This window comes from Vombatus ursinus, unplaced genomic scaffold, assembly GCF_900497805.2.
Source record: "Vombatus ursinus unplaced genomic scaffold, bare-nosed wombat genome assembly UNPS02011591.1, whole genome shotgun sequence".
NCBI classification, from domain to species: domain Eukaryota; kingdom Metazoa; phylum Chordata; class Mammalia; order Diprotodontia; family Vombatidae; genus Vombatus; species Vombatus ursinus.
In genome coordinates, this window is record NW_020951369.1 from 4,390,820 (window position 1) to 4,407,824 (window position 17,005).

General features: G+C 40.1%; 1 protein-coding gene across 1 annotated transcript in view; it reads right to left on the reverse strand.

Moving 5' to 3' along the window:
* VWA3B (von Willebrand factor A domain containing 3B) overlaps positions 1-17,005 on the reverse strand; it is a 202,179-nt gene that overhangs the window by 104,048 nt on the left and 81,126 nt on the right. Inside the window, exons 9-10 of the mRNA XM_027856651.1 lie at positions 11,495-11,499; positions 2,504-2,710 (exon numbers count right to left, since the gene is read on the reverse strand). Coding sequence (XP_027712452.1) covers positions 2,504-2,710; positions 11,495-11,499 — 212 coding nt within the window. The remainder of the gene's footprint in view (positions 1-2,503; positions 2,711-11,494; positions 11,500-17,005) is intronic.

The following is a 17,005-nucleotide window of genomic DNA, read 5'->3' on the forward strand; positions in this document are numbered from 1 at the left end:
CAGTAGATAGAGTGCCCAGCCTAGAGTCAGAAAGACTCATCTTCCCAAGCTCAAATCTGGCTTCAGACACTTACTAATTGTGTGACCCTGGATAAGTCACTTAACCCTATCTGCCTCACTTTTCTCATCTGTAAAATGAGCTGAAGAAGGCAATGGCAAACCACTCCATTATCTTTGCCAAGAAAACCCCAAACGGGCTCCTGAAGAATCAGACATGACTGAAAAATAAGTGAACAACAACAACAAAAATTTGGATAATAATACACATGCTACTCAGTACTTTACAGGGTTATTGTGAGATTTATATGTTACGCAATTATAATACTTTAATGAGAAGCAGTATGTGGGGTATATAGAGAGCTGGCCTCAGAGACAAGATAATCTGAGTTCAAATCCCATTTCTGATACATACTGGCTGTGACATTGGGTACAAGTCACTCAACCTGTCAATGTCCCTACACAACCATCTAAGACTCTCAGTTGCAAAACACTTGTTGATCTGAATTGGTAGAAGGAATCTCCTTACTGGGAGTTACTTAAAATAATGAAATCATCTGCCTGATTCAAAGGAAAAAAAATTATGTAAAAATGTAAACTACTATTATTACACTAAAAAGCCCTGACTTCAGTACATTCAGTGAGGCATTATGGCACAGTGAATAGAGAGTCAGGGTAATTTAATTACTTTTGGAAGTTGTATTAACCCTTTCAGGACAGCTAGAATGCACTACAACTCATATATCTTTCAAACGTATTCTCTACCAAGACAATATTTGACACACTGGGAGAATCCGATTTCTTAATAACTGGTACCTACTTTGTGCGGTTGGCCACCATTCAGTGGAACAGATAGTGCAAGATATACTTTAAGGTCACAAGGACAAGAATCTCACTCTTTAGATAAGTTCATCAGTTGTAACTTGGGAGCTCAGACAGGCAATTTTTCTACCTAAACAAAGACCTACTCTAGTGATCCATTTTGTGTAGGGTTGGTCCTAGGTTCTTAAATGAACATCATCAGGGCACAAGGTCTGACAAGTTCTACCGTGCTGGAAAGAATTCAAGGATGGTCCCTGAAAGAGACCAAGTTTACCTTCTGAGGACCCACTTAGTGATAACAACAATAACAATAATAACAGCTAACATTTATATAGAGCTTACCATGTGCCAAGAACTTCATGATTATTATCTTATGAGATCCTCACAATAACCCTGGGATGTAGGTACTATTGTTTTCCCCATTTTTTAATTGTTGTTCAGTTGTTCCAGTCATCCAACTCTTCATGATCCCATTTGGAGTTTTTTTGTTTTGTTTTGTTTTTGGCTAGGCAATGGGATTAAGTGAGTTGCCCAGGGTCACACAGCTAGTGAGTGTTATGTGTCTGAGGCCAGATTTGAACTCGGGTCTTCCTGAATTCAGGGCTGGTGCTCTATCCACTGCGTCATTTAGCTGCCCCTATTTGGGGTTTTCTTGACAAAGATACTGGAGTGATTTGCTATTTCCTTCTCCAGCTCATTTTACAGATGAGGAAACTCAGGCAAAAAGGGTTAAGTGATTTGCTCAGGGTCACAGAGCTAGTAAGTGTCTGAGGTCAGATTTGAACTCAGGAAGATGAATCTTCCTGATTCCAGGCCCTACCGTCTATCCTCTGTCTTACCTAGCTGCCCCGTTTTATAGATGAGGAAACTGAGGCAAAGAGAAGTTAAATGACTTGCCCAGGTCACACAACTAGGAAGTATTAGAGACCAGATTTGAATTCAGGTTTTCCTGATTCCAGGCCCCAGCCCTCTATCCACTGTGCCAACTTGCTGCCCCTTGGCCTTGTCAACCCACAAAGCAAAAATAAGAAATGGCAAAAGCAGAGGCCCCTCTGGAGACATTGTGTTGTATTGTTGTCCTGAAAATTATTATTATTCTCTTTTCTATTTTCTATTTCAGTCTTGTTTCTAATTTCAGATTTACTTTTAGTTCACTTAAAACTAGAAAACATTCATTGATCTGATCTTTTGTTTTCCCAGATGGGGACAGTTTTGAGAAATGTAAGGTGGAGATACAGAATAAGAAAATCAGAAAGGAATGGGAAGGGAAAAGAAGGGAAAGGAAAGATTTGCAATCATGGCTCAAACTGCTTATTTTACAGATGAGGAAAAGAGGCCCAGAAAAGTCATGATATGCCCAAGGTCACAAAGCTAATAAGTAGCAGAAAGTCAAAACTTGAAGTGATGTCTTCTGACTCCCAAATCCAATGTTTTTCCATTCTGCTTCTCTCAAAGAAGGAACAATCATCTTCAAGGAAATATTACAATTTCCAGCCTCCTATCCCTCAAGCACCTGCCTCTATGTGGGCTTTTTCTTCACAAATACTTTGACTCTGCCCCTCAAACTCTGATTTTAATTAAGATCCTTGCAGTAGGAATTAGAAAATGAATTTGGCTATAGAGAACAGGAGAGAGTAAATGAAAGAGTCTCTGATTCCTTGCACAGTTTTCCCACTCTACTTACAGCACAGGTCTGCAGGTACATATTATTGGGTCTGCCTTTTACGTCAACGACTCCATCAATGTGGCGAAAGGAACACTCAGCAAGGATATCAAATGCTGTCAATTTTTGTGCTTTCAAGCCGAATTTCTGCAGCCACTTCTTGGAATCCAACCTGTCTTCTAGTGATGGCTTTGGTGAGAGTTCTATTTTAGAAGCACAGTTCATTGGCTAATTATATAAGCAGCTCTGTATGGAATCTACCTACTTGCGCATCCTTCCTATCACCCATAAGCCTAAATACAGGCCACACTTCTATACCCCCCCCCCCCCCCCCCAACCTAGCTTGTATAAAATGTGTGCTCTATAATCAAACTCTGAGTACAATGAGCACTACGTAAGGCCCTCTGGTCTCCCTGGCAGGGGCAGAAGCAGGAACAATGGCCCTTAAGTACACTCCTGGAGCCCAATACTGTCACTGCTTCAAGGCAAGGGAACAGATTCTGACCCAAAAACCCTTGACACAGGGGTCCCACAGAAAGATCTATGGACTTGCCCTCTCTCCTTTCCATTCCAGAGTCTGTAGAAGACCACAAGGAGTAGAGGAAAGAGGGGTGTGGGGAAGCAATCTCTCTAAGTCTCCCTCCTCAAGAGGGAATTTGCTCTTTGTCCTAGGGCTCATCTCCACTTCCTATTTTTAGCTAGATGACCCAAGGCCTGCAGTTTGCTGACAGCACAGTTGCTCAGGTTTTTCCAGGGAACTCACTATCCCAGGGAGGAAAAATACAACAGAGAAAAAAAGCAGAAATGCAAACTGCTACATACATCTCTACACTCCCTGCTGCGGGATCTAAATTTTACAACTAAGCATAGTGATAACCTAGAGTGTTATGATAGTAGAAGAAAGGAAGAAGGGAAGGGGGACCTGGAAGGGGAGGGAGGAGAAGAAAGAGAGAGGGGCAAGGGAAGGGAAAATGAGAGTGGAGAGGAAGAAAAGAGGACCAGGAGAGTAACCCAATTACATTCTCAGACACCTCCGCCTCAAAAAGTCCCATTTAAGTTCTAGGTCGTGAGTACTGGTAGGAAGCTTTCAATTAGTCCATGGGCGGGAAAAATTCAGCACCCACCGCTCTGGGACTACAAATCCCCAAACAGCCTGGATTTCACCTTAAGCCAGAGTTGGGGTTGGTATGGGGTGAGAGGCAGCAAAAGAAGTGACAGCCAGATACAAGATAAGAGCAGGTTGAGTCCAAGGTCCTCAGTCAGAATCCCAGCTCTCTCATGCCTCTATTCCCTTGGAGAAGTCACTTCATAGCTCTGTGCCTCGGTTTCTTCATCTGTAAAATGAGGAGTTTGGACATCCGGGAGCTACGAGACCTCTAAGGCCCCCTCCAGCTCTAAAGTCCTATGATCCTAGAAATCTACATCTGACCATTAAAACGTCTGCCCAGCCTGTGATAAAATGGCAGAGGAGGATGAGAGGAAGTGATGGGGAAACAATGAGAAAGGATGGGGGAAAGAAAGGGATGGAAAAGGCCCACCTGTTTCTCCATCATGTGGGGAGGAAAGGGAGGAAGGAGCTACCTATGATAGAGTTTTAGAGTTGAAAGGTTTTCATTGGCCATCTAGTTTAGTCAATACTGAGGAATGAGCTGCCTCTTGGGAGAGCCCTAACAAGTTCTGGATAGTTTTAACTGTTAGGAAGCTTTTTCTTAGAAGCTTTGCAACTTTGACCCACTTCAACCAGTCCCTTCTCCACATGGGAGTACTTCAAACACCCGAAGACAATTATGTCATGGCCTTTCCCCATTTCTGAGCCTGTGCTTCTCCTGACTGAATATCAACAGCTCCTTCATCTGATACTCAGATGACATGAACTAAAGGTGGGCCACCATCCCATTCCCCTCCTCTGGGCGCTGAACAGCTTCAGAACATCCTTCCTAAAATGTGGCATCCACCACTTAATATGATACTTCAGATGTGGCCCAACCTGGTCAGAGGATAACAGAACCATCATCTCCTTAGTCCCAGAAGCTACACAACTCAATATAACCCAAGAGAACAGAGGAAGAGAAGGGGAAGGAAAGAGAATAAGTATTTATATAGTGTCTACTATGTACTAGGGGGCAGCTAGGTTGCATAATGGTTAGAGCACGAGGCCAGGAGTCTTGAAGACCTAAGTTCAAATCCAACCTCAGACACTTATTGGCTATGTGACCCTGGGCAAGTCACTTAACCCTGTTTGCCTCGGTTTCTTCATCTGTAAAATGAGCTAGAGAAGGAAATGGCAATCATTCCAGTATCTCTGCCAAGAAAACCCTAAATGGGGTCACAAAGAGTCAAAACGACTGAGCAACAACAACACGCAAGGCACTGTGTTATGTGCTTTACAAATATTATCTCTTTTGATCCTCACAGCTTTGTGAGGTTGGTGCTGTTATTATCCCCATTTTACAGCTGAGGAAATTGAGGCAGACAGAAATTAAGTGACTTTGCCCAGGGTCACACAGCCAGTAACTGTCTGAGGCTGGATTTGAACTCATATCTTCCTGACTCCAGGCCCAGTATTCTATCTACTGTGGCACCAAGATTACATCCTCTTTTTTTCCTGTCATATCATACTGTTGATTCATATTGAGTTTACAGATCTTGTTTAAACTTCTAGCTAAAATGTCTTCTCCACTTTGTGTTTTTTAGGTGATTTTTTTAAAACCCAAAGGCAATACTTTTACATTTATTCTTACTCAATTTTCATTTTATTTTATTCAATTTTCATTTTATTTGATACATCCCAGTGTTCTAGCATAGTGTGATCTTTTTTGATCCTCTGAGTCCTCTACAAATATTATAAGCATGCCATTTATACTTCTATAAAAGTCACTGAAAAAAAACATTAAGTTCATTCAAGACCTTCTCCAAAGATGACATTAAACAAACTCTTCAGTAACAACTCTTTGGCTCTGGCCATTTAGCGAATTGCAAATCCATCAAATTATAACATTACCCCTCTAATTATAATACTTCTACCCTATATCTCTTTATCTTTTCCATAAGAATAACATGAGATAATTTATCAAATGCTTTGCTAAAATTTAGGTAAACAATATCTGTGGTATTCCTCAGACTTACTCAGCAGTCTAGTAACTTTGTTAAAAAATGAAAATAAAATTCATCTGGCATGATTTACTCTTGAATAACACTAGAAGGACTAGCATGTCAATTGCATCAATTGATGAAAGAATTTTAAAATAATTTTTATAATTTATCGTAATTTATTACATCTATAAAAAGTACTTTAAGTATAATTACAAGCAAATATTTTCATTTTACTTTAAAATAAACATTTGTATCCTACTATCTCTAGTATGTGGTGTTGTACTGTGTATCAATTGGTACATCCCTTGAAGTATTCTTAAACTCCAGTCTTTGAGGCCACCATTCTACATTTCCAGATGTTCTCTTTAATAATGCTAACAGAATTTTTGTAGAAATCTAAATCAAACTCACTTGGCCTAGAGACAAAAAATTCCATTTTCTTTCCTATTTTTGAAAAACAAGATTCTCTGTGCCCTCCTCCTTTCCTATGACACCTCTCTCGTCTGCCACAATCTTTCAAAAATCTCTGACAGAATGAAATGCAGATAAGGAAGATGGTTTTGAAAGTTACATGTTGGATGGTTAATATGGACATATGTTTTGCATGACTTCGCATGTATAATGGATATTATATTGCTTGCCTTCTCAATGGCTGGGGAAGGGGCTGGAGGGAGAGAATGTGGAACTGAAAATGTAAAAATGAATGTTAAAAAAGGAAGTTAGATGTTGAATTTATAATACATTTAAAAGGAAAAGCCAAGGACACAGACTCACAGTTTCTTGTACAATCTTCTTTTTGTTCTATTTTGTACATGGAAATGCTTGCTTTATTTAGTGTTTGTGAAATACAGAATTTTAAAAATTAATGCCCATCCCCCTACCCTTCAACCCTGCTGGGATCTCTCTGACAGTAGCTCAGTTACTGTATCCGAGGTTTTCTCAGTAATCAAGAATGTAGTTTATCTGGGCTAAATGCATTGAAAACACTACGGATGTCTCTCTTCCTAGCTCCTTATGACGTGTGGAGTCAGGAAGACCTGAGATCAAATTCAGCCTCAGAACCTCAGTAGGTGCTGTGTAAGCTGCTTAACCTCTGTTTGCCTCAGTTTCCTCGGTTATAAAATGGGAACAATAACAGCACCTACCTCGCAGGGTTGTTGTGAAGATCAAATGTGACAATATTTGTAAAGCACTCAGCACAGTGCCTGACACATAGTAGGTGCTATATAAATGCTTATTCCCTACCTCTTCCCTTCCCAGGTTCATTATTTCATCGGTGGAAAGGAATAACGGGTGAGACTGAGCTCTAGATTTAACACAATACAATTTTTACATTTAATCTGGATTTAATCTGGGATTGAGGTATTCGAGCATGCAAAGGACTCAGAAAGTGTGAATGATAGAGCAATAGTTAACGTGGGTGCCACCTCTGCAACTCTACAAATAGGGAATATTTACTTTTAGGGAAAAAATGGCAGATTTTTTTTCCCAAAGAGGTTAATGCTTTTAACATGGTAAGTTTATGTAATTTTTTTTCATGTTGTGTGTATGTCACATGTACATCAAAAATATTTATATTTTCCCCTTTCAAAAAGATCGTATGTGACTACTTGCCTGTTAGCTGGCTGAGGAAGACTGAGTCAGCAAGGAGGGGGGAGGGGAGGGCCCACAAACCTCTAAAATTTAAAAAAGTCTGGGGACCATCTCCAGTCATCTTGATCTATACCTTGCCACTGGACCCAGATGGCTCAGGAGGAGAGAGTGAGGCTGGTGACTTTACATAGCCCTCTCTCATGAAATCCAATTCACTTGCAAGTCATGGCCTCATCTTCCTGAAGTCATGGTCCTCTTTAGGAGCAAAGGACAAGTAAAAAAAAAAACATCTAAGATCCAGGAAGCAGGTTGAATCAAAGTGACACTTTCTTTACATTCTCTGCATTTTTGGTTTCCTAACCTGCAGCCCCAGTTCTAAATTCTCTGATCTGAAAACTGGGTCATCTTGACCTTTTCATCTCAGTGTCCTACAGATAATCCAGTAACTGACCTGGCCTAGCTTTGGGGTTTTACTTGCTCCAGGTTGGAATGACCCTTGGCCTAAGGGTTTCCCTAGTTAATGGCATATTTAAGACTTGCCCTGGCATAAAAAACCACATTTTAGCATAGTGGTCTACCTTACAACCAATAGAAGATTCATTGAGCCCTACATTATGTTCTAAAATATTTTTCTTTTACTGAATGCTTGTTTCAGGCTGCAAGTTTTCCAACAGAGCTATATTATCAAGGGAATAGTCCTCAAGATTGAAAGAAAGAAAGCCACAAGCACTAGCCTGAGCTTTATTTAGTGTTTAAATTGGCCAGTCCTCCAATGCACATAGGGTATTGTTACCTGACTACATGGAAGGATATGAAGGACGCCAAATGGCCTATCTAATATCCTCTCCCCTCCCAGCTTACTATGTTAGTGATATTCTTTAAGGGTCCTCTGAAGACAAATCTAGATTTTCATTTGGGATGAGCTATCATGTTAGATGGACAGCCTGGACATTTACTGGGACAGTTTACTAATGGGAACCCAGAAAAGGTAAAGAAAAGGGCAGGTGGTGTGTGTGTAGGTGTGTGTATGTGAGACAGACAGAGAGACAGAGAGAGAGAGAAATACACAGAGAGACAGACACAGACATGGAGAGACAAGACAGAGAGAGAAAGAAAGGTAATGTTCCCTAATGCCCAAGTGTATTTATAATCTTGCTGAATGGGGCAATTAACTAATTAATTAGCATATAAAGAGAGGTTCATATTTCAAATTAAGACATTGCCCTCCACTGTCATACAACGCAAAAGTATATTGATAAAAAGAGAACAGAAGATGCATACATTTGAAAGGGTGGGAAAGGGGCACAGGTAGAGAGGTAGTCATAAAAGACTCTTAGCATTGGGCAGTACTGGGCCAGATAAGAGTCCTGAAGTAAGAACACTCATCATCAGGGCCATAGTGACATATACTTTGATTTATTAAGTCTACATTGGCAAGGCCAATTTTTTTTTCATCCCATACGCTTTATTTAACAATCAGAGTAAACTACCAAATGGGCAGTGATTTCTTTTTTTTTTATTGGACAGTGATTTCTGAGTCATAATTTTGTGATATGGAAGGGAGGCAGAGATGGTGATGGTTAGAGATGAGCATATTTTCCCATTCAATGTTTTGTTTGTTTGCTTGTTTGAAATAAAAACAGAACTCCTTACATCAACAATTATGCACACCACAATCACTTCATTTAAATGGGCTGTGAAGTGAGAACAAGGCTTATAAACATAAACACAACATAAAATTATGCTTTTTATCATTAATCCTTAACTTTTCCTTCAATCAATGTTTAATCTAACCCACTTTTCCCTTTCCCTTCCCTCTTCCCCCAACTAGGCTCAAATACAACACTAACCTCCCCCTGAATCTTTCTTGGAGATGTACCTTCTAGGGGCTTATGTGGGACTCCTAAACTTCAAACCAGTTAGCCATCAAAAGCCCTTTAGGACACTTGACTCAGTGATCAGTCAGCTTCTCTCTATCCCAGCCACAAATGATCATTGCACAACTTTGATCTAATGAGAGGGACAATGAAGTGACCTTTCTAGCCTTCTTCATCAACTGTACCACATTTCCATTTTTTTTAATATAAATATTCTGCCAGAGCTGTGTGGCTATAAACCATGGGATAACCCCATCTCCTAAGAATTGAAAATGAAGAATTTCATGATAAGTGTGAAAAGTCTGTAACATATTATAAACAAGGAATTAATAAGAAGCAGTGTAAAGGATATGCAAGGGTATGAAGAGATGGACTAATCACATGGAAGAACAAGAATGATCAATAGATAGACCATGTGCTCCATTGGCAGCCTCAGGATGTCAAAAGTAAGTCAGGAAGGCCCCCAGCATCACCTTGATGGGAGATCCCTTGAGGTGAACTTACAGGAAGACCTGAACAAGAAATAGATGGGTTGCAAATATTCACCATGATGAGATCATAGATGCATTGAAGAACTCTGCCAACTAGTATCTAACTCTTCATCTGTTTAAAGTTCTTTGTTATTTGAGAAATCCTTCAACCCTTTCCCTTCCTGGCTCCTCCCCCATTAAAATTTAGTGACCCTTCCTAGGGAAATGGAATTTCTAGCCAATTGTTTCCATAACCACCATCTCATCCAGATCAGAGATCTCTGATTGCCCTCTTCTAAAAGCACATGCTGCCCTTCCAACTATAAAACAACTTGACAAAAAATGATCAAATCAGACTTAACAAAGAGGCATGAGATTGTATCAGCGCCAACACCAAAGGGTAAAGGAAAAGGGGGCATGAGTATACCTAGGGCTATGTGTCCTCTCAAGTTTCAAGTTCTGAACATTTTAGATAGGGACTGGACCTGTGATATCATTTGATGTAAGGAGTTGCTGGTGAGGAACTTCATCTACCAATGCAGGTTGTTGCTACCTTTTCTCCTAATTTGCTTATGATATCACCCTTCATGTCTAAATCAGGTACCCATTTTGACCTTTTCTTGCTATATAGTGTGAGATGTTGGTCTATGCCTAGCTTCTATCAAACTGCTTTTCATTTTCCCAGCAAAATTTTTGTCACATAGTGAGTTTTTTCCCCAAAGGCTTGGATCTTTGGGTTTACCAAACATTAGATTATTATGGTCCTTTACTGCTGTGTATTGTGTACCTAATCTATTCACTGATCCACCACTCTATTTCTTAGCCAGTACCAGATTGTTTTGATGATGACTGCTTTGTAATATACTCTGAAATCTTGTCCAGTACTCTCTATCTCACGTAACTGGAGTCTGATCCTGATATCATAGCCTGAATCTCTTCTTCTATAACCGATTTTCTAATATGTCTCACAGCCCCTGGGGTTTGATCTAGCATTTGTGACTAATATGTGCTAGGCACTATGCTAAGCGTTTTTACAATATTTTTCATTTGATCCTCACACCAAATATGGGAGATGGGTGCTATTAGTATTCCCATTTTATAGATGAGGAAACCGAGGTAAACAGAGATTAAGTTCAGGGTCACAAAACTCGTATCTAAGGCTGGACTTGAACTCAGGCCTTCCTGACTCCAGGCCCATCATTCTATCCACTCTGCCATCAACTGCCTCTAGAGAGGGTTGTATATGAAATTGAACTTGTATTATATACAGTTTGGGCTTTTTTAAGTGTATATTAAATTTAACAGGATAATAACAAATACAGGATAACAAAACTGGCTTTTTTGCTTTCTGAATTTACTTTTCTGTGTATTTTTTAAATGTTTCATTAACACACTTTTTTTTACATCACTATCACTACCTACCAAATCCCACCCACCTTTAACTTCTCTCCACCCAAAAAGAAGCTGTCATTGGTAATAAATAAATATAGTCAAGCAAAAAAAATTACATATATTTACTATATTCTGCACCTCAAGTCCATCACCTCTCTGTTAAAGGTACTTCTCATCTCTCTTGAATCAACTACGCTTTATGGCTATGGGCAGTGGGAATCCTACCTAGGGAGACACGAGGCATAGAATGAAATGCCTAGGTCACGGACATGGGGAACAGTAACAGGATGGGAAGATTATAACCAGGGAAATCAACAAAACTTTGGGTGCCATGGTCTTCAGGGCAGGAGGAGGAAAGGGTGTTAGCCTGTTTCTCCCTTTGGAGAGGCCACCGCCAGCAAGCTCTCCATCACTCCTCCTCATTAATATATGGACACCTGAGTCCCTGTTATCTTTACCAATCAGCTTTTTGGTGAGGGAGTAAAAGTATACCTAGCTTTCTTCTCTACTCTCAAATTTGCCTCTGTAAAGTCTAGAGTACAAGTCAGTGTTATACTCATTATCTTTCATGAACTCTAAGAGGTCACAGCAACTGCTTCCAAAGGTTTTCCTCATTTCCTCTTCATCAACATTTCCTCCTTTTATTGAAGCAGGTTCAGAATATTAGTGACATGTTTCACTTCTGAAAAATTAAATTACCATCAAGGAAAGTCAAAACTGTATTGGTAGCTCTGCTTTTCAGCAGAGAGAGGTCTGCCAGATGTCAGCTATTTGGATCGCTCACCGCAAGGATACCTTGACTATATGATAGTCTTTGATATATATATGATCCAGTTCCTTCAAGTAGCCAGGAAACCTGTAACATGCTCTCCACCAAGTTCCACCTTCTTTGACACTCACCCAAATGCCTTTCCTCCTCTGGTTCATGGATTTCCACATAAATGTCCATTTTCTTCATCTACAATGCTACCCCACTACCTATGCTAACTAATTTTTACCTCATAATAAAGTGAACCCTTCCATTCTTGTCATTAATCACTCACACTAAGGTTCAATAACACTAAATAACACCAATAACTCAATAATACTCAATATCAAGCTTTTGGCCTCAAGTTACGATTTCTAGTTCATTTTGTTAAACTCTGCCCCACATCGGTGAAAAGCCATCTGAAATGATGAGTGCTGTTTTTGCTTCTCTTTGTAATCATAGTCTCCTCTGAATACTATACTATATAATACATACTATATTAGTACCTCTACCATAATTCTTCCTTTGTCAAACCTGGAGAGCTCAATGACTTAATAGCTTATCTCTGGGCAATTCTTTTCCTCCTCCTTTTCCAGTTTAAAGTCCTGCTAGTAGGTCAGTGAGTAACATTTATTAAGCATCTACTATGTGCCAGGCACAGTGCTAAACTCTAGGATACAAAGAAAGGCAAAAAAAAAAAAAAAAAAAACAAGAACAAAAAAAACCAGTCCATGTTCTCAAGGAGCTTACATTCTGATGGTGAAGAAGACATGCAAACAATTATGTTCATACAAGATATATATACAGGATAAATTGGAGATGATCGACAGAGGGGAGGCATTGCATTAAGGGAGATTAAGAAAGGCTTTTGTAACCATTTTGGAGAGCAATTTGGAACTATGCCTAAAGGGCTATAAAAATGCACATACCCTTTGACCCAGCAATAGGGCTATATCCCAGAGAGATCATACAAATGGGAAAAGGACCCACATGTACAAAAATATTTATAGCAGCTCTTTTCGTGGTGGCAAAGAATTGGAAATTGAGGGGATGGCCATCAATTAGGGAATGGCTGAACAAGTTGTGGTATATGAATGTAACGGAATACTACTGTACTATAAGAAATGATGAGTAAGCTGACTTCAGAAAAACCTGGAAAGACTTGTATGGTCTGTTACTGAGTGAAGTGATCAGAACCAGGAGAACATTGTACATAGTAACAGCCACGTTGCGCGATGACTAATATTGATAAACTTAACCCTTCTCAGCAAGACAAGGATCTAAGACATCTCCAAAGGCCTCATGATGGAAAATGCTATCCACATCCAGAGAAAGAGCTATGGAGTTTGAATGCAGATCGAAGCATACTATTTGCTATTTTTTTCTTCTGTTGTGTTTTGTTTCCTCTTTCTGGTGGTTCCTCCTATTAGTTCTAATTCTTACTTACAACATCATTAATGTGAAAATATGTTTAATAGGAATGTATATGTATAGCCTATATCAGATTGCATACCATCTTGGGGAGGGAGGGGGAGAAAAATTTAAAACTCAAAGGCTTATGGAAGTGATTGTTGATAATTCAAAATAAATTAATTAAAATTTTAAAAAAAACAGAAAGGCTTTTGTAGAAGGTGGGATTTTAGCTGAGACTTCAAGGAAGTTGGGGAGGTTAGGCGACAGGCATGAGGAGGGAGAGAATCACAGGCATGGAGGATAGCCAGTAGAAATGGCCAGAGTTGGGAGATGGAATATTTTTGTGAGGAAGAAGGAGGTCACTGGATTACAGAGTACATGGCAGAGAATAAGGTGTTAGAAGACTAGAAAAGTAGAAGGGGCCTAGCTTATAACTGGCTTTTAATGCCAAGCAGAAGATGCTATACTTGATCCTGGAGGTAATAGGGAGCTACTGGAGTTTACTGAATGGTTGGGGAGAGGGGAGACGAATGTTAACAGAATTGGACCTGTGTTTTATTTAGGAAGATCAATCTGATGGCTGAATGGAGGATGAACTGGCATGTGGACAGGCCTGAGGCATGGAGATCAATTAGAAGGCAACTCTAGTCTTGAGGTGATAAGGTTCTAGATCAGAGTCCTTAAGTAGGTGCTTGATAAATGCTTATTGATCGGTTATCAATCACCCAGTCTCCAAGAAAATATATTCTTTTTGGTTATTATGTGATTCTGTCCCCAACCAAGAGCCCATATGAGCCACGGTTGCTTAATCAAAGGCAGCTAGATGGTGAACTAGATAGAGCATTGGGTCTGGAGATGGAAAGACTCATCTTCAAATCTGGCCACAGACACTTACTAGCTGTGTGACCCTGGGTAAGTCACTTCACTCTGTTTGCCTCTGTTTCCTTATCTATAAAATGAGCTGGAGAAGGAAATGGCAAACCACTCCAGTATCCTAGCCAAAAAACCCCTAAATGAGGCCACAAAGAGTCAGACTCAAACTGAAAAAAAAATGACCAAGCTGACTGCCAAATCAAATGTCCATTCTCTGATTCAATCTTTTTAGCTAGCTGTTAATTTTCCACATACTACTTTTCTTCCTAAAGTCTCAACCTTCAATTGGTTACAGTGATAAGAAGACTATTTGTGGCCTTAAACCCTTTACTTTCCTTCTCGGGTCTTCAAAATTTCTGGGGTTTCTATCTATCAGTATCATTGGTTCCCACACAAATCACCAGAAATTGAAGCAGTCTTCAGGTGTTAAGGAAGTATTTGGTCACAATCTGAATACATACCCTAGGAAGACCACACGTTTCCCAAATGTTCATCCCCATTCTTCTCAAAAGGAAATTGCAGACCACCACTCTTTTTCTAGTGGATAGTAATAGATTTCCTCACTCTTAGAGATATCTGTGAATTTCCCTGATCCTTCCGTAAAACATAACTGCTGACTCCTCTTTAGTAGATCCAGATTCAATTTCTGAGCAAAGAGTTTCACTACCACATAGTTCCAACTACTCAAAGGTCTTCCTTCTATCCCTCAGACTCTTTTACCTTCTAACGTATTGATTCTCCTGACCCTAATTTGGATATTCTCCTATCAAACTATGGTATAATGTCAGGGTTCTTAACCTTTTTTTTGTACCATGGACCCTTCTGGCAGTCTGGTAAAGTCTATGGACTTCTCAGAATAATAGTTTGTTGCCTATATTTATAATGAAAAGAAATTGTAAATTTCAGCTGCAAATAAAGATGTTATTTCTTCCCCATCCAAGATGACAGACCCTTTGAAATATATCCATGGACCCCAGGTTAAGTATCCCTAGCATAACTGGATAGAAGACTGGACTTGGAATCAAGAACACCTGAATTTAAATCACTTCTCAGAGACTAGCTGTGCCTTTCCTCCTCTGGAAAATGGAGGTGGGGGTTGGACTCAGTGGCCTCTAAAATCCTTCCAGCTCTAAAACAGAGATTCTATGGTACAAGACAGACACTGCTGGAGTTAGAGAGTACCAGAAAGTGCCGCCACTTCCTTGGGCAATTCACTTAAACTCTCAAAGCCCTGGTATCCTCATCTGTAAAACAAGTGGGTTGGACTAGATAATATCTAATGTCCTTCTCAACTCTAAATCTGTGTTTCTAAGAATTATTTTGGATCTTTGATCTCTTCCAGTTCTCCTAGATAGGCCTTTGCCCCCTGTGATAAGCTGGAGAACAAAGAGATATCTTTCTAGTCCTTGTACCTTGTCCTCCAACAAGCAAACCAATTTGCATTTACTGCAGATTTAATTGTTGATAGTTTATGGCAAAAGCAAAAACATCGAATAATCTCTTGAGGTCATAGACCAGTTCCCTCGCACTCCCTCCACATAAGCTAACATGGCTATAATTTGTAGGTTCCCCTAAGTCTTCCAATCTCTAACCAAATGTTTGCTATGCCTCTTTACAAGCTGAGGGCTCTGTGACCACCGGTTCTGGAGTCCAGGCTCTCCTGGTCTGTCAAAGTCTCCATCTACTACGTTCCTTCTTCCAGGTTCCTACAGTCCTAGATATGGAGAATCAGTTAGTTATCAGCAAATCCCAGCCAATGGCCCTAATTGCCCACAATAGAAGTAGTAACATCAGTCAGATATTACTGAGAAGGCCAGTGGGGGAAAATGCCAAGTTCACTCACCAGGTCTTTTTGTCCTTTCCACCAATTTCTGGTTTACTCTATGGATGCTTGTCCGAAGACTCTCAGCTGAGGTACTTCCTTTTGCAGACGAGGAATCTAAGATAAAAGGAGAACAGAACTGTAAAAATAGTGTCATAAAGGCTAAAGCCTAGAATGAGCAAAGGCTTGAAAAAAATGCTTAAGTGCAACAAAAAGGATGTTTATAGCTATGAAGAGTGATGAAGTATCACATCTGAAAGACAGCAAGCAAGTCAGTCTGGCTGGATCACAGAGTGTATGAAGGAATTGTTGTTCAGTCTTTTTTTCAGTCACGTCTGACCCTTCACAACCCTATTTGGGATTTTCTTGGCAAAGATACTGGTGTGGTTTGCCATTTCCTTCTCTAGCTCATTTTACAGATGAGGAAACTGAGGCAAACAGGGTTAAGTGACTTGCCCAGGGTCAACCAGATAGTATGTGTCTGAGGCCAGATGAACTCAAGAAGACTCGCCTTCCTGACTCCAAGCCCAGCACTCTACCCACTGTGTCACATAGCTGCCCTGTGTGAAGGTGATTAATGGGCAATAAGTCTAGAAAGGCAGGCCAGAGATAGATTGTAAAGGGCTTTAAATGTCAAATAGAGGAGTTTGTATTTAATGATACAGAAAAGATAGGTAAGCCATTGGGTCTTTTGAGCAGGGGAGTGACATCATCATACTTACGCTTTAGGAATATCTCTTTGGCAGCTGTGAGAACAGATTAATGAGGGGAGAAGCGAGAGGCAAGGAGACCAAGTAGGAAGCTATTGCAATAGTACCAAAGAGACTTAATAAGGGCTTAAATGAGGCTGGTTATTTATGAGTGGATTATGAATGAAGAGAAAGGGACAGATATAAGACACCTCAGAGGAGTGATAAGGGGAGTCAAGGGAGAGTGAAGAGTCAAAAATGACTGAATTTTCAAACTTGAGTGAAGGATAGTTGTGCCCTCAACAGAAATAGGGAAATTGGGGGTGGGGGTAAATAAACAAGTTATGTTTTGGACGTGTTGAGTTTGAGATGCCTATGGGACTTGTTATTGAGTTGTTTCAGTCGTGTCCAGCTCTCCTCATGACCCCATTTGGGGTTTTCCTGGCAACAATACCGGAGTGTTTTGCCATTTGCTGCTCCAGTTCATTTACAGATGAGGAAACTAAGGCAAACAGGGTTCAGTGATGTCTAAGGTCGGATTGGAGCCTGGGTC